Source organism: Zophobas morio, unplaced genomic scaffold, assembly GCF_036711695.1.
Source record: "Zophobas morio isolate AGI-343-1 ecotype UQ-CSIRO unplaced genomic scaffold, CSIRO_AGI_Zmor_V1 ptg000010l, whole genome shotgun sequence".
NCBI classification, from domain to species: Eukaryota; Metazoa; Arthropoda; class Insecta; order Coleoptera; family Tenebrionidae; genus Zophobas; species Zophobas morio.
Window position 1 is genome coordinate 3,880,991 of NW_026972115.1, and position 27,594 is coordinate 3,908,584.

Here is a 27,594-nt window from a genome sequence, read left to right on the forward strand (position 1 = left end):
GGGACATCGAACAATTGAAAAATCCAAAAGCCGAAATATAGAAAAACCGAGAAATCAAATTTTCAAAAATTGAAAAATCTCATATTGAAAAAAGGAAAATTATGAAATTAGTACACTAAAAAACTAGAGAATTCAAAAAGCAAAGAGAATAAAAACCGAAACCCAAACGAAAAATTACAAAATTGAAAAATCAAAAAATTGTAAAATAGAGAAATTGAAAAAAAAAATCAAAAACTTGAAAAACTGGAGAAACGAAAAATAGAAAACAGAAAAATTGCAAATCGAAAAATGGAAAAGTCCAAAAATTAAAAAATTTCACGTTGAAGAAAAGAAAAATTATAAAATCAGAACAAAGAAAAGGGAAAATTGATAAAACAAAGAAAATAAAAACCGAAAAAAGTTACAAATCAAAAAGTTAAAAAACGACAAATTGAAAAACCGAAACATTAAAAATTGAGAAATTTAAAAATTGAAAAAGTGAGAAATCGAAAAAACGAAATATTGTAAAATCGAAACATTGAAAATTAAAGAAATTGGAAAAACGGATAACTGAAAAATCCGAAAATTACCAAAAATATGAAAAATTGAATAAACGAAAAATTTATAAAATCGAAAGAAAGAAAAGGAATTTAAAAAAATTGGTCTAAAGAGTTTAGACAGTACTTCCCTCGCTGTCGGAAACGTGACGACTGCATGCCTATTATGTTTTTTTTTCGCAGTGGATTTTAAAGAATTCGGTTTTGTAGTTCCTGAGTAAATCAATAAAATAAATTTACGCATTCATTAATTTTTTTGAGTCACCCTGTATATGCAAATCCAAAAAAAAATCAATGGAGTGATAAATCACAAGTACAGACTCATCATATTTTGTACAGTTTAGATAGGATTTATTCGGCAAACTTTCGAGCTGACGTCATCAATTTTTTGGAGGGGATAAGCAAATGTATTTTGACTAAACATTTATTATGCTCTTTATAACCTTAAAACATCTGCAAGATTTCAAAGCATTCGGTTTTGCAGTTCATGATTAAATCAAAAAAATAAATTTACGCATTCATTAATTTTTTTGAGTCACCCTGTATATGCAAATCCAAAAAATATGAATGGAGTGATAGATCACAAGTACAGACTGATCATATTTTGTACATTTTAGATATGATTTATTCGGCACACTTTCGAGCTGACGTCATCAAGTTTTTGGAGGGGATAAGCAAATATATTTTGACTAAACATTTATTATGCTCTTTATGACCTTAAAACATCTGCAAGATTTCAGAGCATTCGGTTTTGTAGTTCCTGATTAAATAAATAAAATATATTTACGCATTCATTAATTTTTTTGAATCACCCTGTATATGCAAATCCAAAAAATATGAATGGAGTGATAAATTACAAGTACAGACTCATCATATTTTTACAGTTTAGAAGGATTTATTCGGCAAACTTTCGAGCTGACGTCATCAATTTTTTGGAGGGGATAAGCAAATATATTTTGACTAAACATTTATTATGCTCTTTATAACCTTAAAACATCTGCAAGATTTCAAAGCATTCGGTTTTGTAGTTTCTGAGTAAATCAGTAAAATAAATTTACGTTTTCATTAATTTTTTTGAGTCACCCTGTATATGCAAATCCAAAAAATATGAATGGAGTGATAGATCACAAGTACAGACTCATCATATTTTGTACATTTTAGATATGATTTATTCCACAAACTTTTGAGCTGACGTCATCAAGTTTTTGGAGGGGATAAGCAAATATTTTTTGACTAAAGATTTATGATGCTCTTTATAGCCTTAAAACATCTGCAACATTTCAAAGCATTCTGGTTAGCAGATTGAAAATTAAATTTCAGAATGTTGTTTTATAATTTTGATTTTTTTTCCAAAAATCTGGACGTTTCGGGTGAAAAGTCGATTCGGAGTTGTAAACTACATGTGTAGGACTATGTTATTTTATTCAATTGAAAACCCATTTACTATGTACAATTTTGAAGTGACGTCATCGCATTAGTGGTGGGGATGATTAGACAAATTTTGGTTAGCGTTTTACCATCTACATCATATTCTTAATATAAGTACAAAATTTCACAACAATCGGTCCAGTACTTTCGGAGATTATCTGTCTAATAAAAATCCGGGACGGCAGACGGACAGACGGACGGACAGACGGACGGACAGACGGACGGACAGACGGACGGACAGACGGACGGACAGACGGACAGACAGACGGAAATGGGAGACCTATTTCTTCGTCTTCTAGGGGTCATGAAAGATCGAGAAAACGTAAAAGTAGAGAGTCGGCCGACGGACTCGATTACAATACTTCCTTTGCTTACGCTCGGGAAGTAAAAACAAAAATTATGATCAAAAATAAAAGAAACGAATATTTAAAAATCAGTAAAATGAAAAATAAAAATCTAGAAATTGAAAAATTGAGGAATCGAAAAATTGAAAAATTAAAAATTAAGAAACCGAAAAATTGCAAACTAAAAATTTGAAGAACTGAAATTGTGAAAAATTTGGGTCGAAAAATGGAAAAATTGAAAAATTTAAGTTGAAAAAAAGAAAAATTATAAAACCAAAACATTGAGAAATCGATAAATTGTAAAATTAAAAATCGAGAAAGAAAGAAATTATAAATTGAGAAACGAAAAATTGAAAAATCTTGAAATAAAGAACCTGAAAACTTGAAACACGAAAAATTCAAAACCGAAAAATTGCAATTCGAAAAATTGAAAAATTCAAAAATTTAAAAACCCCACATTGAAATAAAAGAAAAATCATAAAATAAGAACACTGAAAAACCGAAAAACTAAAAAAAACAAAAAATAAATACCGACACGAAAAATTACAGATCGAAAAATTAAAAAAAAACGAAAAATTAAAAATCGAAAGAAAGAAAAGGAACTGAAAAAACGAAAAATTGTGATAAAAAATTGAAAAAATGAATATTTGAAAATCGGGAAAATGAAAAATAAAAATCTAGAACTTGAAAGACTGAGGAAACGAAAATTTGGAAAACCAAAAAATTAAAAATTGAAAAAGCGCAAATTTGCAAAACGAAAATTTGAAGAACCAAAAAAATGAAAAATTTAAAAAATTGAAAAGTTGAGAAATTGAAAAATTGAAAAATCAAAACAAACAAACTGGAAAATCGAAAAGCCGAAAAATCGAAAAATCGAGAAATACAAAAATTCCATAAATGAAATTGGGAAATCAAAAATTGTCAAAAATCGAAAAATTGGAAAATCGAAAAGCGAAATATAGAAAAACCGAAAAACAAAAAATCGAAACATCGAAAAATTAAAAAAATAAACACTGAGAAATCGAAACGCCAAAAAATCGAGAGATCAAGAAATACAAAATCCAAAATTTAAAAAATTTTAAAATTGAAAAGACAAAAATTGGGAAATCAAAAATTGAAAAATCGAAACAAAAAAATTGGAAAATCGAAAAGACGAAGAATTGAAAAATTCAAAAAATAAACATTGATAAACTGAAACATCAAAATATCGAGAAATCGAGAAGTCAAAAAATTAGAGATGTACCGACTACAGTCGGCCGACTGTTTATAAATGCAACAGACAGTGGGTTTTTTTTTTCTATTTCTCTGACTACCTTAAAAACTTGTTTTATTTTAATAAAAGAAATAACTGAAGTTTCTTTTTTTTTCCAAAAAATGTGTTAAATTTTTTTGGATAATTTTAACATTTAATTTTTTGTAGTAACGCAGTACAAAAATAAAGAATAACACAATTTAGGGCAGTTTATACAATACTTAACCAATTTTAACCACTTTTTTGGAAAATTTTTGGAAATTTTTAATTCGCTTTGCGTGTTTATTGGACCATATATCGTGGCGGCGATTTCAGAATCGTAACTAGCGGAAAATTATCTACACTTTGACACCAATTTTCGGTCGATTAAACTAATTTTAACCGGTTTTGACAAAGCCGACTAGTCGGCCGACTGTAGTCGGTACATCTCTACAAAAAATCGAAAAACTGAGAAATCAAAATAGGCCAAAATCGAAAATTTGAAAAGTTAAAATTAAAAAAATCGATAAATCGAAAAAAAAAATTACAAATTTTAAAACTGCCCACCCACCCTCTCTTTTCTAAAAGGGGTATCTCATTTGTCAAAATCATAGAAGGATCTGATTTGCCAAAATCAGTCTTATAGTGGCAGCTACTAGCCCCACTCACCCACCCTTTTCTACAAGGTATCTCATTTGCCAAAATCTGTCTTATTTTAGCAGGTATTAGTCCCGCCCACCCATTCTTTCTTTTCTTAGAGGGTATGTCATATGCCAAAATCAGTTTTATCTTAGCAGTTACTACATAGAATAAGACTGACTTTGGCAAATGTCATATCCTGTAAGAAAAGAGAGGGTGGGTGGGCGGGGCTAGTATCTGTTAAGATAATACTGATTTTAGCAAATGACGGGGTCCCAAAATTAACTCAAAAACAGGTCAGGTCAGAATTTTCCAAGAACAGAACACCAAAGTCCCCAAAATTTGTCCCAAATAATTTATAAATAAAATCTCCATGGGCTCCCAAAATAATACAGCATGGGTACTCAAGTGTCTCCCAATTAAAAAAAAAAAAACACTGCGGCACTCACGACTTTTTCAAATTCGTAAAAAATAAAACACTGCAAGCTCAAAAGATATTTTTAAGTTCATCCGGCAACAAAACAATCCTACTCACAAAAAAGAATGACAAAGAATTTTGCGATTAATAAAAATTATCCTAGAGATTTTATTCCTAATTTAGCTTCTTTAAGAGGACCATTAAGAGATTTGTTAAAAAAAGATACTGTTTGGTCATGAAATGAAAGTCGTAGACAATTATTGAAAAATTTAAAAGATATTACAAATTCACCAGTTTTAACAAATTTCAATTTCAATTAAAAATAATGTTACGAAAGAAACCCATACGCCACCCTGGTACGACGCCTATGAGTCATCGAAAGTTTTCTAGTAGGTATGCACTAATCGTTGTTGACGGCGGCCGAGCGGCGTTCGAAAAGCCTGGAAACGGAAGTCGTGATGGGTATTCGAGAAAGACCTCGATCGCAGAAGTATAGGTTTAAATAGAGGCCACCTTCGGGAACGATTCATTCATTCAGCCAGTTGAGTCAAGAGAGTCCAGTCAAGTTGCGCTGGAATTATTTTGTTTTTGAGTGTTACCCACGCCAATTTTAATCACCGGTTCAACGTAAAGAATTTTTGAAAACCTATGAATTTAAATATGTATAAAAAAGTAACCGTTGATTTTTGCCGCTTTGTCGAAATACGTAACGTACGTAACATAATCGGCAAAGTGAGCATTAGATAATTTTAAATTACCAGTAGTGGGTCGATAGGATAACTATTTAAATAAGCGAAAGTTGAGTTCGAAGTTCATTTTGAATCAAATAAATTTTATAACACCTTTGAAAACCATAATTAATTGAGAGATATCTTCGGATATGCGTAACAGTGCCATGGTTTTTGGTGATGAAAACTCTCAAAAACCTCAAAAAGATCGAGAGCTTGTAATAACACTTTTTGTAATAACACTTTTATTAACATTTTTCCTTTCCTGTTCAAATGTGGTGCTAAAACACACAATCTTGTCTTATCACCGTTAGCAACGACTTAATTAAGTTGATTATATTATTTTTAATGTGGTTTTATTGCTGGTACACGCAACTGTACAAATACGTCTACACAAAAGGAGATTAAAATAAATCAATCAAACTCTCACATAAAAACAAGTTTCGTTGAACATTCAAATAAATAAAACCATAAATCACAATATTTATAATTTTTAATGCAAATATAATGGTAAAAGTTTCAACACGACACACTAAATCCATGTTTTAAAAACATTCTCAATCTTACACAAGATGAATAAAAAGCGACGAGATAATGCGCCTAGAATTATCAACCCGATATCACGGACATAAACATTTACACAAAGTGTTAACTTTCGTAAAACAATACGCATCTCTTTAATCCGCCAATTATCCACTTGTACAACAATTTAAATACCACACAACCCATTGATTAACCACTGTAATGACCCACGTCACAATCAACCATTCAAGGTAAAATTTGGTAACTTGCTGGTATTTTCACAGTAGCTGGTTTTAACCACCCATAAAGCATTCGCCCCATCGTGCAATGACTGGCGAATTCCGCAAAAACCAAAAATCAGTTCATCATCCTGGCGATAATTTCCAGTCTGCTGGTCATTCGTCGAAATATTTAGAATTTTCGAACTCCCGGAAAATAGAACAGAGACGAAAAATTGATGTCATCAGTCGGAATTAGTTCATCAACACGTTGAGACATTAACATGTAACGATTTTATGGCCAAAACAAGGACAGCCCATTCAGAGCGGAAAATTTATACGTGCGGCTAGGGACTAGTCCGGCGAATCCACCATTTGTGCCCAAGGACGAGCTTAAGTCGCCCGTCTTGAGATCGTGCTGATGGTAGTGAGAACCAACGACGTCTTTCAGGAAAATCGGGATTGGCGGACCCATGCAAGAACGGACCCGAATGCGAATGCATCGACTGATAAAGGCCCAATATAATCGTTTTGTCCATGAAAACGACACGCAATTACAAATCCATAAAGTATGTAAAATCCGCGCTTGGAATTGCACAAGTGTGAGTGTTTGGTAGTGAGCAATGACCATCCAGTGACCCGAACATTTGATGCTTTCCCGGAAGCTGGGACAAAGGCACATCCGGATGGCGCGGACACCAAGGCCCCATAGCCTCATCGGTGGCTGCCCCCAGCGAACCATCAGTCGGTGAGTGCAGGTGCCAGTGATTACAACTAACCAAGGAGATACTAGTAAGTGGCTACCGTAACCCTTGCGATAATTAGTAGTGGATTTAGCACCATGGGTCATTTTTCAAATTTTTCGAAAAAAAAAAACAAAAATTGGTGGTGGGTTTGTGGTGGTTTTGGTTTTTGGACAAGTGATAATTTCAAAATACAAAACAAAAAACTGAATTTTTGACTCTGATAACGCTTAGGCCATGTAGAACTACGAGGTTATTAAAGTTAACAAAAAAACGTCGCAAAACTTTTTTGACACTGTTGAAGCAATTTTGGAAAATTTTGGTGTACTAAATACGAAAAATTCGCCACAAAATGTCAACTGTCTGTCAAAATTTTGTTCCAATTCATTCAATTTATTCATTCAAGTCACGAACGCGATTATCATCCCCGATTTTAGGGGAAAAAAAGTGTTTAATCCCTCGATATTTGCACGTTTTTTTCAAATTTTGACACACTTCGATACCCCGAGAGTTTCAAGTTTCTTCCTCAATTGAGTTTTCTTGTAAACAGTTACCTTGTGGTACGATTTACAATTCCCATGGTCAGATACAACAATAAGAGTCCATTAGTTGGGCATAACCCTTTCGTGTAAATTTAAAATGTGACAAGACCATAGAGCACCAAGAGCGTGGTCTGGAGTATATAACTGGATATAATTTACAAGCTTACGGTTTTATCAAATTTACTGCAAGCAATATTTTATCAACACCCAAATTTAAAAGTCGTTAAAATCCAAAAAACAAAATTGTCTTTACAATATCTCGTTTTCCCAAAATAGGTCTATATGTAATAACAATTTCTACTCTTCAAGGTGAAAGCTGTAATATGTTAAACGGATACTTTTCAAGCTACTAATAAACGCTAATTGTAAAATAAACTCAACATTTGAAGGTTACCTACCTGATGAAGACATTATGTAAAACATCGTTCTACAAATAACATATTTATTTATAATTCTATTAGAAAAGTCATTAAAAAAATTGGTCTAAAGAGTTTAGACAGTACTTCCCTCGCTGTCGGAAACTTGACGACTGCATGCCTATTGTGTTTTTTTTCTCATTACATTTTTGTAGTGGGAATTTAAAAAAAAATGCGATGACGTCATCAACATTTTTGCAAGGACACGTATATCAGTTGGGATAGATGTAGTGTAATACTAAGAATAAAATTATTATATTCTCAAATTTTCGGGAAAATGAATTGGATCGTTTTGAATATTGATTTGTAATAATCAATAAAATAACGAAACAATTTACTCACGTATACGTATCAGCGGCAACTGAAAATCGTGTATGTATAAACATTCTTAATTTAAGATGACAGGCGTAACAGCATACGTGAGAGTCAAACAGAGAAACTGTAAACAAAACGACCATCGGTTTTATTGCTTCGACTTCCGCTTATTATATAAAACATTGGGTTTTATTTTAATTCTTGACGGTGAAATTCACAATTGGTTGATTATAAACATGTCTATTTCACATTCGCGGAACCAAATGAACGCATAAAACAAATGCAGGTCTGTAATGTTAAAGTCGATGTAAATAAGCGTGCTACCCTTATGTTTCAACCGAGTTTTTCCTTTAACAAATTTTGTGTCTACCAAATTGGGTTGGTTGGGGTGTAATACTAATAATAAGTGTTGCCTTTAATTTAATCAATAAAATAAATTGACTTCATTAATTTTTTTGAACCGCCTCTTAAGAAAATCTAAAAAATATGAATGGAATGATAAATCACAAGTACAAACTCATCATATTTTTTGCATTTTAGATAAAATTTATTCATCAAAATTTAAGGGTGACGTCATCAATTTTTTTAGGAGGGATGAACAAATACATTTTGAACAAAAGTTTACCATGCTTATAATAACTTTAAAATATTCCCAAGATTTCAAAGCATTCGGTTTTGTAATTCCTGATTAAATCGATAAAATAAATTCACGCCTTCATTAATTTTTTTGAGTCACCCTGCATATGCAAATCCAAAAATATGAATGGAATGATAAATCACAAGTACAGACTCATCATATTTTTACAGTTTAGATAGGATTTATTCGGCAAACTTTGGAGCTGACGTCATCAATTTTTTGGAGGGGATAAGCAAATATATTTTGACTAAACATTTATTATGCTCTTTATGACCTTAAAACATCTGCAAGATTTCAAAGCATTCGGTTTTGTAGTTCCTGATTAAATCAATAAAATAAATTTACGCATTCATTAATTTTTTTGAGTCACCCTGTATATGCAAATCGAAAAAATTTGAATGGGATGATAAATCACAAGAAGAGACTCACCATATTTTGTACATTTTAGATAGGATTTATTCAGCAAAATTTTGTGGTGACGTCATAAATTTTTTAGGGGGGACGACCAAATACATTTTGATCAAAAATTTACCATGCTTATGATAATTTTAAAATATCTTCAAGATTTCGAAGCATTCGGTTTTGTAGTTCCTGAGTAAATCAGAAAATAAATTTACGCTTTCATTAATTTTTTTGAATCACCCTGTATATGCAAATCCAAAAAATATGAATGGAGTGATAGATCACAAGTACAGACTGATCATATTTTGTACATTTTAGATATGATTTATTCGGCAAATTTTCGAGCTGACGTCATCAAGTTTTTGGAGGGGATAAGCAAATATATTTTGACTAAACATTTATTATGCTCTTTATAACCTTAAAACATCTGCAAGATGTCAGAGCATTCCGTTTTGTAGTTCTTGATTAAATCAATAAAATATATTTACGCATTCATTAATTTTTTTGAGTCACTCTGTATATGCAAATCCAAAAAATATGAATGGAGTGATAAATGACAAGTACAGACTCATCATATTTTGTACATTTTAGATATGATTTATTCGGCAAATTTTCGAGCTGACGTCATCAAGTTTTTGGAGGGGATAAGCAAATATATTTTGACTAAACATTTATTATGCTCTTTATGACCTTAAAACATCTGCAAGATTTCAGAGCATTCGGTTTTGTAGTTCCTGATTAAATCAATAAAATATATTTACGCATACATTAATTTTTTTGAGTCACCCTGTATATGCAAATCCAAAAAATATGAATGGAGTGATAAATTACAAGTACAGACTCATCATATTTTTACAGTTTAGATAGGATTTATTCGGCAAACTTTCGAGCTGACGTCATCAATTTTTTGGAGGGGATAAGCAAATATATTTTGACTAAACATTTATTATGCTCTTTCTAACCTTAAAACATCTGCAAGATTTCAAAGCATTCGGTTTTGTAGTTTCTGAGTAAATCAGTAAAATAAATTTACGCATTCATTAATTTTTTTGAGTCACCCTGTATATGCAAATCCAAAAAATATGAATGGAGTGATAGATCACAAGTACAGACTCATCATATTTTGTACATTTTAGATATGATTTATTCCACAAACTTTTGAGCTGACGTCCTCAAATTTTTGGAGGGGATAAGCAAATACTTTTTGACTAAAGATTTATGATGCTCTTTATAGCCTTAAAACATCTGCAACATTTCAAAGCATTCTGGTTAGCAGATTAAAAATTAAATTTCAAAATGTTGTTTTATAATTTTGATTTTTTTTCCAAAAATCTGGACGTTTCGGATGAAAAGTCGATTCAGAGTTGTAAACTACATGTGTAGGACTATGTTATTTTATACAATTGAAAACCCATTTACTATGTACAATTTTGAAGTGACGTCATCGCATTAGTGGTGGGGATGATTAGACAAATTTTGGTTAGCGTTTTACCATCTACATGATATTCTTAATATAAGTACAAAATTTGACAACAATCGGTCGAGTACTTTCGGAGATTATCTGTCTAATAAAAATCCGGGACGGCAGACGGACAGACAGACAGGCAGACAGACGGACAGACGGACAGACGGACAGACAGACGGAAATGGGAGACCTATTTCTTCGTCTTCTAGGGGTCATGAAAGATCGAGAAAACGTAAAAGTAGAGAGTCGGCCGACGGACTCGATTACAATACTTCCTTTCCTTACGCTCGGGAAGTAAAAAATGGTCGAAAGATAACCTATATAAAATGAAAACCAGTGCTGTAATAACACAACTATAACCAACTTAACTTCGACTGTTTATGTTTATACTTCGAAAATTTGCCCGATTTTGTCTCCTCAATCATACTCAGTTTTCCAAACTTACTTATTTTTAAGACGACTATTACAAAAATGCAAAACACCTTTATTCAGTCAACTAACTACTCAAACACCGTCTTCAAAAACAACTCCGGCACATGATAGCACAGAGTTTCCGGTACATCGCAGCCCAACTCGCACAACGTAGGTGCTATCTCCTGGACGATATAAGGATAAATCTCGTTCACCTTATGTCCGCATCGATCTTTGACCGCTTCCAGAAAGCGCACCGTCATAGCGTAATCGTTGACCCTTCGGCACGCATGAAGGGCCGCTATTATCACCGAAGGTTCGGGTACTCCTTCGTACCCCAACAGATCGTTCATCCCTTGACGTATGTCCCATCCGTCGATATCTTCCCGATTGAAGAAGCACTCATATCTGAAAGAAAGGGACGGGAGGGATAAAAACGGGCCACTTGTGTACCTAGATCGACCTCCAACGAATGATAATCGACTTCTGGACCGCCCACTTTAATGCAAATTTGGAACGAGGTCGACACAACAATGGAACTAAGACCTTATTTCTACAAATCGAAGAATTTTAACTTTCTTCCGTGATAAGAGATGACAACAACAAATTTATCGAACGATATTTTTAGAAGTATTGTTTACATTACTCGACGATGATAGTGAGTGCAAATTGATCTAAAACGTGCTGTCAATAAAAAATGAAAATCGTCGAGTAAATAAAGAGGTTAAAATTTTATATCAAATCATATGCGTCAATTGTGACGTAGGTTATTTATTGGTACCGTTTGATACAAAATGTTGATATTAAAATTAGTACCTAAATTGATGTTGGTTTAATTGCGTTCATCAACACAATAGTTACATAAACTTTTAGCAGGATTTTTTTCAAAACAAGTTGACTGTTCTTATCAAACAAAGAAAACAACTTAATTTTTTAGAGTCAATAACTATATGTTGTGTGTTAACCATCCTGATTGATGTTATCTAAATGCATGTTTACACGCGCCACTAATCTTAAAAATACCTTAAATATTTTGCGTTTCAAGAGGGATAATAAACGATCTTTCCAGATTATGAACGAACAATGTAAAACTAAAGCCGGTCAGATTTTTTAGTGATGTTTTTTTTGGAACTATTACGCTTACGAGTTACAAAAAGTTCTAAAATAAAAAAATAAATAATAGCTTATAGTTGATCACCTCAAAAAGGACACGAATAGAAAACTTTGACCGTTGTTCCCCCATTAAACTTACTATAATTAATAACAATTATTATTATTACACCGCAAGAATAAAAAGGGCATTTTAAACATATATATAGCCGTACAATTAAATTTATAGCACACTGATGTCACCCCAATAAAATTAATTTTTCCGGTTTTTCAAATCTTCGACGCAAAATATTTGTGACAGATTTTGCAAAAGTGCTAAAAATAGATTCGACGCGACGAGCGTTATAGCGAAGAAAGTAACCTCAAGTGTCAATTAGATATTAATATTCAACCTGATTGTACGAAACAAACAAAAACAAAATCGATTTTTCTGTATTTTTCCTTTATAATAAACACATGGTACTGTTTATCCGGTCGAGATGACCAAGCACTTCCAAGCAAAAGATCAACCCATTCCTATTTAAATTAAGTTGATCTAACTAGTTGTGCTAATCTAGTTTTAAAGCATGTGGGTTTAGTGTTCCATGCCATTTCCGACCATATTATAAAATCCACAACTCCTCATAAAATTATCTTAATTACGCGATGATACAGACGAACAACTCTATTATAAAAATAAGAAAAAAAATTCCCCACCAACCACATTCTTACCTGCAAGTGAGATCATCATCATGTATTCTGTGTGTAATACTCCTATTCGAACTCAGAGTTTTTGAGAATTGTCTCAAAAGTCGAGCACCGATAGTTTTAGCCAACGCCATCTGCAAAAAGGTAAAAATTTAAATATCGTACCCTTTGTTCCATGCAAATTCGTTTCAATGCCAAATAAAAAATACACATCGTGTCTGGCGCAAAAAACCGACCGTTACATAGAGGAATAACCTTTTTTTCTCGTTTGTCCTTACGCTCCGACCAAATTATGCCATAAAATGTATAATAATCAATGCATTTGGTAATTAGAAGACCGTTTGACATGATAAACACGATACGCCTGATAAGCACGCAAGGTCAGAGCACTTAACGTGACATAATGTGTGTAATAAGTAATAACCACCCCGGACCACCTGGTGCACCCAATGCAAATTTCGTCCTTCGATTTTTCGACGAACCCGTCACAGGTCCGCTTTTTCTCTAGAAACCCCCGACGCAAAAGTCCCAAAACTCCCAAATTCCTAGCACCGATGTGTCATTGGTTGTTCCGCTTGGTTCCACCGTGACCGATGGCCAGATAGACCGTACACCATGAGCTTATTTTGTTCAGGATGTCAGCTTCCTGCTTCTTTGTCCGAATCTGTTGCATAGCACGCGAAACTTTCGCATGCGCCGCTTTGGTCCCCCAAAATCCCCCAAAAAAGATCTTCGCCATCTTCCCATGACTGACCCCGTTTAGGTCGTGGGAATCCGGAAGGACGGAACCGATGCATCCAGTTCCTCTTTGTCCGAATCGCATTGTCCCATTGTCCATTCAACCCCCACCAGGACCCGGTCATCAATATACAATCAATCGTCGATTTGTTCGCAGAAAGAAAAGTATGTCCAGATAGTGAACATCGAATCCCAGATCAGATCAAAATGAAAAGTTATCCGTATGTTCCCAGTATGGTGCACGCGATTACAGTTCTAACGGTTTTGAAGATGATGACGAAAGGTACGAATGGGGAGTCGTGAGGGTATCGATTGACTTGGTGTGTTCTAGCCCAAACATCTTGTGGCTCTGGGTCGATCAACGGCAGGGTGATGTACGAAAGGTTGCCTAATATACAGCTGCAAGGGTTCGATGATGACGTGGTTAGGGACTCGGCACCTCCATTCAGCGTCTTGGAGAAGTGCGAAGATCTGTGTCTGAGGGATCGGGCGTCGAACAACATAGTCCGGGCTTGTGCGTCTTTTGATTTTCAACCCGGCAGCCGAGTCGCCACGTTCAATGGAGGCCCGGAGTACGAAGAATCGACTTGTTACTTAACAGCGGAGCAAGCCAGGCCCGAAGGAATCGGAAGTTTAATGCTAGTACCCAACAGTGTACACTTCACCGAAGTCTGTCTAACATGTACGTACCATCACCAAAACCCTTCAAAACCAACAACGTTACTCTTGTAGCAAACAGACTCGAAAGGGACTGTCCAAACAGACGCTACATCTTCGAAAGACACCCCCGCAAGAAGCTCAAGCTTCCCGAATCCGACATCAAGGAAATGATGGCCAGCAACCGAAGCGAATGTGAAGACAAATGTCTGAACGAGTTCAGCTTCGTTTGTAGATCGGCGACTTTCGACAGCGCGATGCGCACTTGTACTTTGAGTAGGTTCACCAGACGGACTCACCCTGAGTTACTCAAGGACGATCCAGATTCCGACTACCTCGAAAACACCTGCTTGAACGGTAAGTACCCTCTCGACTCTTCCACCAAATCATCTTTATCTTCCAGCTGATCGAAGATGCGACGGTCTGGCCGTCTTCATCAAAGAAGAAAACAAGCGACTCGGGGGCCCTTTCGAAGTCGATCTCTTCACGAACCTCACTCTTGAAGAATGCCAGTCGATGTGTGTCCACGCCGAAAAGTATTTTTGTCGATCGATCGAGTACGACGAAATGACCAAGCTTTGTACCCTGTCCGAGGAAGATTCCATCTCGCAGAAGGAAGATATCGGGATCGCGAGTAGTCCCACTCACCATTTCTACGACTTTGCTTGTTTAGACAGTCGTGAGTTTACTAGTATGGTCAGTATTGAAACCCACCTCAATTAGTAAAATTGCCCGTTTCAGCTCGCGGGTCTGAGTATCCGGATAATCACGCGACTTCGCACTTGTTCAGCGGGAAGAAACCGGATACCGCTTTCCAGAGGTACCGGAATAGTAGACTTGGAGGTGAACACCACTCTGAAATTTCTGGTCGGTCGTTGAGTGAGTGTTTGGATGAGTGTCTGCGGCAACCGAGTTTCCAGTGTAAGTCGGCTGAGTACAGCGAAAGACATAGGATATGTCGGTTGACGAAGTTTAGTCAGAAGGACGGGATGCGGATTATTTATGACGCCGACTATGACTACTACGAAAACCTAATGCGTAAGTACTACACAAGTATGCACACACACATAATAGATTTTGGTGTTTTCAACAGTTGGAGGAGATGACACTCAACGACCTGGAGAGGGTTATCCAGGATACCCTGGTGGTGGTGGTGGTGGTGGAGGTGGTGGTGGTGATAGATACAGACCAGGAGGCGGCCGCTTCCCTCCCGGCGGTGGCCGATATCCACCCGGAAGATTCCCTCCGAGCAGTGGAGGCGGCGACTGGTACGATCGACCATCTGGACGTCCTGATCGTTACCCAGATGACAGATACAGACCGCCCGGAGATCGATACCCACCTGGAGGCGATTTATATCCATCGGGAGCCGACAGATACCCGTACAAACCCATCGATAGTTATCCCGATTCGGGGACTCGCTACCCGATTGGACCTCCCGGTGGCGACAGATACCCAGGAAGATACCCTCCGGGTGATAGAGATCGGTATCCTTATATCCCGCCGTCGTCCAGCGGTGGGGGGTACCCTCCCAGTCGGTACCCAGGCGGGCGTTACCCATCTCCTGGAGATCGATACGGAGATCGTTATGGTGACCGATACGGAGATAGATATGGAGACAAACACGGTGGTGACCGGTATGGAGATAAATACGGTGATCGATACGGAGATAAATACGGTGATCGGTATGGAGACAAATACGGTGGTGATCGGTATGGTGATCGTTATGGAGGTTTTAATGGGCGGTACGGAGACAACGACTACTACGGGTCCAAGTACGGCGGAGGTAATCGATACGGGGGTTCCAAATATGGCGGCGGTGGCAATCGATACGATGATCGATATGGCGGCGGCGGCGGCACTCGATACGATGATCGTTACAGCGGGCAGAGTTACTATGGCGACGAGAGAGACGGTGGAAGTCGGTGGTTCTTCCGGCCTGATCGACGACCAGGACGTCCTGTTGACGGAAGGCCTCTGTATGACTCGAGGCCGCCTTATGACTCGAGACCGCCTTATGACAACTCGAGACCACCCTATGACTCGAGACCGCCGTATGACGATAAACCCCATCGTCGACCGATTTCTCCCGGACCCGACGGACCCATCTACGATAACTTCGGCGGGATTGGACCAAACCGACCGTATGCCTCTCGGTGTGACGAAGGCGATAATTTCAAGCAGGTGGGAAGTAGGCAAAGGCTTCGTCGCGAGTTCGTAAGGAAATTCATGAATGCTCCCTCCCTCACCCATTGTCAACGAGAATGTTCGGACGCCAGGGATTTCATCTGTAGGTCTTTCAACTACCGGTAAGGCTCAAGATCGTCTGCTTCTGTCACCGTTTGTAAATTTTTTTTTTCAGAGACTCTCTCGCCGAGGGTGAACGCGACAACTGCGAGCTTTCCGACCGGGATTCCCGCGATCTGGAGATGTCCAACCGACGCTACTTCGACAACACCGGAAACTACGACTTTTACGAACGTGCGATTAGCCGTCAGGGCGTAGACGGAGACTGTCTCGATGGTAAATAACTCTGTAATTTCGGTGAATAAATCTTTCCTAATTGGTACCTCATTTTATTTCTTGCGCAGTCAGCCAAGTCTGCAACGAAGACGGAATGGAGTTTACTCTCAGAACGCCTGAAGGTTTCTACGGCAGGATATACACCTACGGTTTCTACGACCGCTGCTTCTTCCGCGGTAACGGTGGTACCGTCAACGTTCTCCGGATAAGTGGCGCCCAAGGATACCCGGAATGTGGGACTCAAAGATATGGGGATACCATGACCAACATCGTGGTCGTCCAATTTAGCGACTACGTGCAAACTGGTAGGGACAAACGCTTCAACTTGACTTGCTTGTTTAGAGGACCGGGAGAGGCTGTCGTGTCGTCTGGATTCATAGGCGCAGGGTACGTTTTCCCCAGTAACTTTCTTAATTATAGACAGAAATTCCAGGTCTGGAAGCCCTATCCCGATTGAGTATCTTCCAGCTGAGAACACACTCAGTTCGAAGGTACGACTCATGATTCTATACCAGGGAAGACCCACGACGACCATCGCCGTCGGAGATCCGCTAACCTTCAGACTGGAAGCCCAAGATGGTTACAATTACGTTACAGACATCTTTGCTACCAACGTAGTAGCCCGTGATCCATATTCGGGACGATCGGTGCAACTGATTGATCGGATAGGGTGTCCAGTGGACAGTTTTGTTTTCCCAGAGCTGGATCGAGGTCGCAATGGTGACAGTCTGGAAGCTAGATTCAACGCCTTCAAGATTCCCGAGTCCAACTTCCTAGTTTTCGAAGCCACAGTACGCACGTGTAGAGATGGTTGCCAACCAGCTTATTGTCAATCGGGAACAGGAAGATCTGAACCATCTTTCGGGCGGAAGCGACGATCCATAAACGAGACAGTTCTTCTGGAAAGTAACAACACCATCTCGGAGGAGGATTCAAGCGAGAGTAACGAGACCACGGTTTCGTTCCCTGAAGGTACAAGTCACTATTACTTCAGTCAATTAATCTTCTCTACGTTAACGTTCTTTTCAAGGTTCTCGAATTGACAACATCGACGACGGCTCCGAGGAGAAAGAGCCAGAGTCTCCCGAGTACGTTCGCGAGATGATCGAAGTGTTCGACTCCCGCGAGGAGCTCCAGCAGGAGGCGCGTCGCGCCGAGCCCGCCCCCGAGACCGTGTGCCTGTCCCCTGGGGAGTACCACGGGCTCGTGAGCGCCGTCTTCGCCTTAGTCGCCATCCTCCTGACCCTCGCTCTCGTCTCCGGGCTCGCCTATCGCAAGTATTGGGTCGTCATGCGCAAGAACATCCTCGCCGACCGCGCCTCCTCCAACATGTCGTCCTCCTACCCCAACACCCGCAGCAGCGGACTGTCCATCTTCGGCGGCGGCTTGCACAAGCCGTTCGGGGGCGGCTTCGGCCGTCGCAACTTCCCCGGTTTGCCTAAGGACGACATCGAGTGTCCCGGGCCGGCGCCCGGCGGTCCCTTCGAGGACCCCAGCGAGCCCATCTACACCGACCCGTCGCTGTTCGAGAGGTCGCGGAGTCTGCGGAGCATCGCCGTGTCGCAGAAGAGACGGAAGTCGCCCGGACCCCAGAACCAGTAAACTGTGAGGCGTGTTCGGGGCGGCCAACGCTCTAGGTTATTTTGTATTTATTGAAGCATGCTCGAAATTCTGGTGGACGTCCCGAATACCGTAGGTTAGTTAGGGTTAGCGCTAGGTTGATCGTGCATTATTTTTTATCTCGTTGCAATATGGAATTCACTGCCGAAACCAGCTCCAAATGCCGCTCATGTCAAAATATTGTGATCGCAGCGTGAGTGCGGCGTGTTGCTGCACGGATTTGCGCGATTTTTTTTTGTACCTATTGTCTGCCTATGGTGATGCCATACGAAGGCTAACTTCACTATTTCTAGGGCACGGATGCACCCTTTTAGGTTAAGGTCGTCGAGTAGGGCACATGCTGAACGCACTTTGTTGTAAGGACAAATTAGGTTTAAAATTACGTTTAGGTACTTGAGTAAGTCTAGGTAAAAAATTAAAATTATTTAAATTACTTGACTTTTTTTTATTAATGTAAATAGATACTGCAATAAAGTAATAAAAAAATTAAAGACTTTTAATACACTTCACTTGAACACTTTTCTTCCATGAATTTTTCTCTTTGTACATTACCAACTCACCACGAACGTGAGATAAAAACAAACCGATAATCATTAATGGTTACCGTGAATTTTCCACTTGTTTTCCTCAAACGAATTACGTTTTACCATAAATAAAAGCGCAGAATTACCATAGGACTCGACCGATATACCATGAAAGCAAACGGATTAATTTTGATCGCATTCATACTTTTGAAGTGTGGAAGCCGCGTGATTGGCGAAAAACACGAATCGGACGATGAAGATATCAACAGCAACCACACCGAGGTCACGAGAGAGGTAAAATTTGCACAAAAAGATAACCGCGTAATTAAAAATTTCTAGGTGTACTCTGAACCCATCGAGGAAGATAAAACCGGGATCACAGAAACGCCACAAAAAGATTCAAAAACCAAAGAAAAACGGGAAGGCATAACCCATTCCCCGTCTATTAACATCCCATTTCGAAATGAGTCACCAGTCAAAGGTACCTTAAATAAAAAAACAGACGACGAGTTTTATTTTCCACTTGAAGAAATTACAACACAAGAGTACGAAACTGATTTAGAAATTTCCACTCAAATCCAAGAAGCATCAACTACGGACGATGAAATTTTGAGTACTTTGGAGGCTTCGAACGTTGACGAAACCACAGCTTCCACTGAAGAAACGAACAAAGAAGTGGAAGATTTGCTACATCGGACCATTTCGTTCCTACGATCAATACTTAAAACTTTAGAAGCGAAGAACTTCACAAAAATATATAAACCATCGCTACCTGGAGTTCCTTGGATTATAGACACGGTACCAAAACGCACGAAACGCAGTGTTTCAAATTTTTTAGAAACCTGTTCGACGAGCCTTCCATGTCCACGAAGAGGGCTATTTCGTCTGAATGACTCCTGTACTAAATACTACGAGTGCCGTTTTAGCCCGAAATGTCACAAACTGGCACCCAAAATTAGAACATGCCCCAAATGTCTCAAATTCAACGCCCAAGTTGGAATTTGTGACCTTCCAGAACACGTTCCCGAGTGTTCGAGTTTGTCGTCGCAGACGGTATGCACAGGTCCGGGACAATTTTCGGTTCCCCATGACTGTCAAAAGTACTACGAATGCCGAAAGTTAAACGATACGATGCTTTTAGAGGTGAAAACGTGTCCCCCATCTATGGTTTTTAGCCACAAGGAACGCAAATGCGTGAAAGGTAAAAAATGCAGAAAACCTGTCCCCACGTGTGGCCACGGGAAGTCATTTTTGTCGGATAAATTTAACTGCACTGTGTATTATCACTGTAACAATGCAAATCAGCTTGTTCCGTTGGTTTGTCCAGCGGGTTTTGTCTTTAATGGTCATGTTTGCGAAAAATGGGAAGAGTCTAAGTTGAACTGGAATAAGCGAGGTGACGACAGGAAAGTGATTCGCCCCGACTTATTTTAATCTGTCTTAATATTAGAATCTTGAAGTGTATGTACAACGTAAAATAAAGTAAACAAAATGATAACGCTATTTTTAGAAATTACAAGTTCGTTGCGCCGCCACTGTGCAAGTGACCGATATCTTAATCTGCTGAAAAAGGTGTGTGTCTTGGCTATCCTCAAACATAACCTATTTCGAAAATCGGATAGAATTTGTAAAAAAAATCACACTGAACGCATTTTCGTCGTTCTTGCACGTCCTAAATCACTAAAAAGTGGCTAAAACTCGTAACAGTTTCGCTTTTGCGCAATTATTTATAGAAGTGTCACAGTAATTAGCATCCGGGTTTGGCGCTTTCCCGAATTTCACAACCGAGTTATCAAAATCGGTAAATAACATGTGAATTATGGAAGAAAAACCAAAAATGTGAGTATAATTAATTACCTTTCAGTGAAAAATTGCCTCGAAAATTCGTTGAACGCAAAAAATTACACCCAGCAGTGGCACCAACCACTTAACCTTTCAACTCAATTGTTTTCACAGTGTGCTAGATTGAAATAAATTTCTAATTCCTCAGTGGCGTACTTTTAGATTACTGTGTGGGGATGTGGAGGGAAAGTTTAACACACTCTTCAACAGAGTGGCGGCTATTAATAAGAAATCAGGTCCTTTCGATTGCCTTTTCTGTGTGGGGAACTTCTTTGGCATCAATAACAAGGAATTTGCGCTGTATAGAACCGGAGAGAAGAAAGGTTTTTTGTAAATTTAGTGTGACTGGGTGACTTTGTGGTTGTTTTAGTACCAATACCCACATACATTTTGGGCCCCAATAACCCCGACTATGTGAATTTATACCCAAGTGATGACTCAGTGGAGTTGTGCCCTAATGTGTCCTGGTTAGGCAAAAGGGGCGTCTACACAAACAGCAAAGGTTTAAAAATCGCCTATATTAGCGGACTTGCAAGCAAAGAATCCTCAGAACATGAATATTCAAGTAAAGATGTCATGGAACTGTTCAATGCCTGTGTTCGCGGGAATCCGTCGTTTCGGGGGGTTGATATTCTCTTAACGTCACAGTGGCCCTCTGACGTCATGAATCACGACTCTAAAAAAGTATGAAAGTGAAACTTTGGAAAAGTACTCACTTTATGATTTTAGGTTAATTTGACAATTAATAAAACTAGTGATCTTCCCAGCTGGTTGTCGATGAAGTTGAAGCCCCGTTACCATATATCCGGTTTAGAGGGGGTTTACTATGAGCGTGCGCCCTTCAGAGCTCCTACTTTAGGAGAACATGACACTACTTTAAGTATAGTCACTAGGTTCTTGGGGTTGGCGAGGGTTGGTAACCCTAATAAGGATAAATGGTTGTATGCTTTGAGTTTGTCGCCTTTGGATAAAATGAGGGTTGGGGAATTGTTGCAAAAGACGACTGATGAGACAGAGTGCCCTTACAATTTTGACGACATTAATCAAAAAGGTATTTAAAACAATCGGTTGGTAACAGTGATTTTTGATTAGTAACGTAACTGTCAAACAGTGGCGTAACATTCAAGATTTTTTTACGTGATTTTAATTTCAGTGTTCAATGTAAAGAGGAAAGTAGTTTCTTCTAGTCAGTACTTTTACGACACGAGTGCACCGGAGGAACCGTCTGGTGGTGGTTACAGAAAAAAAAGACCTAGAGTTGAGTTTGACCAGAGTAAATGTTGGTTTTGTCTTGCGAGTCCGTCAGTTGAGAAGCATTTGATCATTACAGTTGCAACTTCTACTTATTTGGCGTTGGCTAAAGGTGAGATGCATGTGGCGCCCTCTGTTTACTGAAATGTCATTCTTAGGCGGTATCGTTGATGAGCATTTCCTGATTTGTCCAATTGAACATTACCAGTGTGGCTTAGGGCAGCCGCAAGACGTTATTCAAGAGGTAAACCAGTTTAAAGAGGCTTTGCGGAAATTTTATGACAGAAAAGGACAAGTTGCGGTGTTTTTTGAACGTAATTATAAGACTTCTCATATGCAGCTACAAGCAGTGCCTCTTCCTAAAAAGGCCACTAAAGAACTGAAGGAAGTTTTTATGGTACGTGGGGTTCTAACTACATTCGTATATTTTCGTCGTTTTCATTTAGGAGGAAGCCGAAGGGAACGGTTTGAAACTCGCACTCTTGGACTCGCACAGTCGACTTGACCAAGTTCTACAACCCAAATCTCCCTATTTTACCGTCGAACTCCCAGATGGCGCCACCCTCTACACCACAATCAAAGGCAATTTCCCGCTCAATTTCGCGCGGGAAGTTCTGGTAACCGGTCCCATTTTAAACTGTCCCGACAAGTCCGACTGGAAGGACTGCATCGCCAACAAAGAAACCGAAGAATCTTTAGTCCAGAGGATACGCACCGACTTCGAACCCTTCGACTTCACGAATGACGAAGTCTAACTTAACACAACATTTTATTATTAGTTTGTTACATCTGACATTCTTACAATAAAAAGGTATATCCAAAAATGACAGTTCTTTGAATTCAGCGGAAAGAGGGTAAATTTTGCGTCGTCTTTTATTTATACAATGAGTAATGTTGTGATCGTGTCAACACAAATAGACTAGAGTGTGGAAACCACTGATCCTTCTCATTAACATTATATAACAATCTATAAAATCTATAACATACACTGCTCTATACACTTTATTATCAATTCGTATTTGGCACACCCACGCGGAAGTTAGGGAATTGTCTCCCTCTGAAGGCACCAGCCAACACTAGTTCGCTCCTCCGATACAAAAATAAAAAAAGTCTCTTAGAATAATGGCGGCGGGGCGCCATCTTGATTCCTTATCGGATCAAACAGCTAACCCGATAAGGAATCAAGATTCTGACGGTGGTGTTAAGAACAAGGGACTACACCTTCTGCGCCGCTTTCCTCCGCCCCGCATTCGAATCCCGCGATTGTCTGAGCCCCGCCCTCGCCCCGCCCCTTAAACGTTGATTTGGAACGCCTCTCGCGACAGCTTGGACATGCCCCGCCCCTTGTGGCCCTTCTCGAAGTCGCCCTCGCTCAGCTCCCTGGGGTTCAGATCGGAAAACCTGCTCGGTGGATGTATCCGTTCGTTGAAGCTCGGAGCGTGCGAAATGCTAAACGTCGTCTCGTCGTTGTGGCTCGAGTACCCGCTACTGCTCCTCACGTGGCGCTTGTTCAGGCCGCCGCCCTTGCCCTTGCCCTTCCTCGAGGGGTAGGGCTTGCGGCCGATGCTCCCCGACGGCGGCGACGTCTCCGACGACGATGTCGAGCCCTCGGCGCCCCCTAACGCAGACACAGTTAGTGCGAAATCGCGGTTACGGCCTGTATGTTAAGTGTGTTTACCACGCATTCTATGACTAAACGACATGAGTTCTTGGCTGGTGGCGCGACCGTCGCCTTCCGAGTCCGAGCCGAGAGTGTCGTACTCTGAAATAGGCAGGTGCAGAGTTAGTATCTTCTTCACTTCTGAGTCAGTGCTGCCCAGGTTATCAGACTCTGAAAAATGTTGCTGTTGGTGTTAGATGTTTGGTGCGCGGACCAACGTGTGAGCAGCAGTGGCCCCAAATCTACTACTGAACTACTCACTGGGGAAGGGAGGGGGTACTGTGGCGGCTCGTGGTCGGTCGAAAAATTTGTTAGTGAATTTTAGTTATGACCACCCTGCCCACCCCGACTAGCCGCCACTGGAGCTGGCAAAAATCTTCTGACAACGTCTGCTCTCCTTCTACCACTACTCACAATTGCTTGGAAGGTGGGGGGAGGTTGCGGTGGTTGAAATATAGTACAACGAGATACAAGTGACATTTTCTTGTTTTGGTTAAGTAGTGCGAAGAGAATGTCAGTTGCATAAAACTAAGTCATGCGTGTTTCAGTTCAGGATTTGTGTTATATTCTTTGGTCACCGGTTGTCACCGTGGCCCAATCTAACGACTGTGACGTTGTCAGGTGTAGGGTTTCGGAACCGACTTTTAGGTTTTTCGTGTGGTGGAGGAAACAAACCGAACCAAAATTGTCGAGTCAAAGAGTGCATGTAAACTCCAACCACATGAATAGTTACCTTGACTCTCCGAGTGTGGATCCCTCAGTCTCCCCCCTTTTCTCCGAACTTTGGTATATTCTGGTTCTTTGTTCTGGAAATAACGACGGTGTCAAAAACGTCTACATCATCTAGGGACAAACAATCACAAGTACCAAGACATCTTTTGACCGCTTGTCCCTTTCTACACATCAGCCCCGTAGCTACGGGGGGGCAAGAGGGGGCTGCGCCCCCCCTAGCAATTGTGGTTGCCCCCCCTGGAAGACTTATACATTATAAATTTCAAATTAGTAATAAAATTTCAATATAATGCCGATTGCCGAAGCATATTAACTGGCCCCACCCGCCCCCCCTTTATTTTCTTACAGGGTATATTATTTGGCAATATCACCCTACCGTTGATGTTGACCGTATAAAAAAATGAACATGTCACATTTTATTCCATAGCCTACTATGTACTTGAGAAAAGTCAAAAATATATGGATTTCCTAAAAATTGAGGATTTATTGAAATGGACAAAAAATCGACAAAAAATTCTGAGATGTAGATCTCGATGAGCTTAATCAAAAAACATAAGGTCTTGATGGTCCCAGACCAAGATTTTTCAAAAATTCGGTTTCAAAGTCGACATTTCAAAATTTCTCAAAAATTACATTTCTTTTGGCGGCTCTGGAAAAATTCTACCAATTTTCGAAAAAATAAAACCAAAAAAAAAACATTTGGAGATCGAAATCAATAAAAAGATTCCTTCTGCTAGTTTTCGAAAATGCGTGGGAAAAGTAAAATTTTTTTTATAGATTTTCAAAAATTGAGCTTTTGTTGAAATTGGGTAAAAATTCTGAGATGCAGATCTCGACGAGTTTAGTCAAAAAAAAGGTCTTGCTGGTCCCAGACGAAGATTTTCCGAAATATTCGGTTTCCAAGTCGACTTTTTATTGTTTCTCAAAAATTATACTCCTATTTCTTTTGACGATTCTAGAAAAATTTTACAAATTTTCGATCAAATAAAACCAAAAACAACATCTGAAGATTGAAATAAATAAATGAATGACTTTTGGTAATTTTTGGAAATGCTCAAGAAAAGTCAAAATTTATTTAGTTTTCAAAAATTGAGCTTTTGTTAGAGTTGACAAAAAATTCTGAAATATAGATCTCGATGAGCTTAATGGAAAAACATGTTCATGCTCCCGGAACAAAATTTACGAAATATTGGGTTTCTACCTAAAATTTTTAAAAAATCTCAAAAGTTACTTTAAAAAAAGCTATTTCTTTATGCGATTGTGGAAAAATTCGACGAAATATCAAAAAAATATAACCAAAAATAACATCTGGAGATCAAAATCAATAAAGAGATCCCTCTTGCTAATTTTCGAAGATGCTTGGGAAAAGTCAAAAAATGTATATGGATTTTCAAAAATTGAGCTTTTGTTGAAATTAACAAAAAATTCCGAGATGTAGATCTCGATGAGCTTAATCCAAAAACATAAGGTCTTGATGGTCCCAGACCAAGATTTTCAAAAAATTCGGTTTCAAAGTCGACATTTCAAAATTTCTCAAAAATTACATTTCTTTTGGCGGCTCTGGAAAAATTGTACAAATTTCGAGAAAATAAAACCAAAAACAACATCTGGAGATCGAAATCGATAAAGAGATCCCTTTTGCTAATTTTCGAAAACGCTTGGGAAAAGTCAAAAACATTTTATGGATTTTCAAAAATTTAGCTTTTGTTGAAGTTGACTAAAAATCCACAAAAAAATCTGAAATGTTGATCTCGACGAGCTCAATCAAAAAACACAAGGTCTAGATGGTCCCAGATCAAGATTTTCGAAACATTCGGTTTCAAAGTTCAAAAATTACATTTCGTTTGGCGATTGCTGAAAAATTTTCCGACTTTTCAACCAAATAAAACCAAAAACAACATCTGGAGATCGAAATCAATAAAGGAATCCCTTTCGGTAATTTTTGAAAATGCCTGGGAAAAGTCAAAAATTTTATATGGGTTTTCAAAAATTGAACTTTCCTAAAAGTTGACAAAAAATTCTGAAATATAGATTTCGACGAGCTTAAAAAAACATGACAGGTTCAAGGTTCCGGATCAAAATTTTCGAAATACTCGGTTTCGAGCTCGAATTTTCAAAATTTCTCAAAAATTACCATATTTCTTTTGGCGATTGTGGAAAAATTGCACGCATTTTTGAAAAAACAACCAAAAACAACATCTGGAGATCGAAATCAATAAAGGAATCCCTTTTGGTAATCTCGAACGTGATTTAAAAAAGTCAAAAATTTGATACAGGTTCTCAAAAATTGCCATATTTCTTCCATCGATTCTGCAAAAATTGTAAGAATTTTCAAAAAAATTGAATCCAAAACAATTTTTGGAAATCGAGATAAACAAAGGAATCTCTTTTGATAATTTTTGAAAATGCTTGGGAAAAGTCAAAAATTTTATATGGGTTTTCAAAAATTGAACTTTCGTAAAAGTTGACAAAAAATTCTGAAATATAGATTTCGACGAGCTTAAAAAAACATGACAGGTTCAAGGTTCCGGATCAAAATTTTCGAAATACTCGGTTTCGAGCTGGAATTTTCAAAATTTCTCAAAAATTACCATATTTCTTTTGGCGATTATGGAAAAATTGTACGAATTTTCGAAAAAACAACCAAAAACAACATCTGGAGATCGAAATCAATAAAGGAATCCCTTTTGGTAATCTCGAACGTGCTTGAAAAAAGTAAAAAATTTTATACAGGTTCTCAAAAATTGCCATATTTCTTCCGTCGATTCTGGAAAAAATGTAACAATTTTCAAAAAAATTGAATCCAAAACGATTTTTGGAAATCGAGATGAACAAAGGAATTCTTTTGGTAATATTCGAAAATGTTTAGGAAAAGTCAAAAATTTTATATGGGTTTCCAAAAATTGAGCTTTTGTTAAAGTTGACAAAAAATTCTGAAATACAGATCTCGACGAGTTTAAAAAAAAACATGACGAGTTCATGGTTCCGTACCAAAATTTTCGAAATATTTGGTTTCGAAGTCGGATTTTTAAAATATGTACTAAACATGCAAAAAAATAAACTCAAACAAATTGGATGTTACCTATATGGCCACTACACAAATTTTTGGATGCAGTACAGCTGTTTGTGAATCTACATTCTCTGTTTTAACCAGCATTTTAACCAAGTACCGTACTAATTTTTTGGACTTCGACAGATTTTTACGAAAATTTAGAGTAAAAAATCGACGTTTCCAATTATTTTAATGTTCTTTCA

The 27,594-nt window shown here is 38.3% G+C and overlaps 4 protein-coding genes across 13 annotated transcripts in view; 2 read left to right on the forward strand and 2 right to left on the reverse strand.

Annotated features, from left to right (window-relative positions):
• LOC135126178 (farnesyl pyrophosphate synthase) overlaps positions 1-20,805 on the reverse strand; it is a 47,563-nt gene extending 26,758 nt beyond the window's left edge. The window contains exons 1-2 of the mRNA XM_064052031.1: positions 20,712-20,805; positions 12,817-12,926 (exon numbers count right to left, since the gene is read on the reverse strand). Of these exons, the coding sequence (XP_063908101.1) occupies positions 12,817-12,926 (110 nt within the window). The 5' untranslated portion in view covers positions 20,712-20,805. The remainder of the gene's footprint in view (positions 1-12,816; positions 12,927-20,711) is intronic.
• Positions 5,994-18,792, forward strand: LOC135126176 (uncharacterized). Of its 7 annotated transcripts, none has more exons than XM_064052024.1 (11): positions 5,994-6,856; positions 13,688-13,813; positions 13,862-14,212; positions 14,263-14,544; positions 14,591-14,878; positions 14,929-15,225; positions 15,281-16,496; positions 16,550-16,710; positions 16,779-17,097; positions 17,135-17,682; positions 17,741-18,792. In XM_064052024.1, exons 2-11 carry the CDS (start codon positions 13,738-13,740, stop codon positions 18,310-18,312), a joined length of 4,110 nt encoding a protein of 1,369 aa, XP_063908094.1. In that variant the 5' UTR covers positions 5,994-6,856; positions 13,688-13,737; the 3' UTR covers positions 18,313-18,792. The 7 variants fall into 7 exon arrangements, with proteins under 7 accessions (XP_063908094.1, XP_063908091.1, XP_063908093.1 ...); XM_064052021.1 differs by having other exon boundaries at positions 14,591-14,866; positions 14,911-15,225; XM_064052023.1 differs by having other exon boundaries at positions 5,994-6,812; positions 14,591-14,866; positions 14,911-15,225.
• Positions 20,424-22,771, forward strand: LOC135126177 (CWF19-like protein 1). Its single transcript, XM_064052029.1, has 7 exons — positions 20,424-20,693; positions 20,859-21,019; positions 21,067-21,380; positions 21,426-21,747; positions 21,850-22,059; positions 22,106-22,344; positions 22,394-22,771. The coding sequence occupies exons 1-7, from the start codon at positions 20,674-20,676 to the stop codon at positions 22,700-22,702; spliced, it is 1,575 nt and encodes a 524-aa protein (XP_063908099.1). The 5' UTR covers positions 20,424-20,673; the 3' UTR covers positions 22,703-22,771.
• LOC135126174 (cell adhesion molecule Dscam1) overlaps positions 22,704-27,594 on the reverse strand; it is a 139,749-nt gene continuing 134,858 nt past the window's right edge. For 3 of the 4 annotated variants that reach the window (XM_064052018.1, XM_064052016.1, XM_064052017.1), the window contains exons 23-25: positions 24,341-24,413; positions 23,626-23,778; positions 22,704-23,565 (exon numbers count right to left, since the gene is read on the reverse strand). In XM_064052018.1, the coding sequence (XP_063908088.1) occupies positions 23,240-23,565; positions 23,626-23,778; positions 24,341-24,413 (552 nt within the window). In that variant the 3' untranslated portion in view covers positions 22,704-23,239. The remainder of the gene's footprint in view (positions 23,566-23,625; positions 23,779-24,340; positions 24,414-27,594) is intronic. The other variant, XM_064052019.1, reaches the window with a different exon arrangement.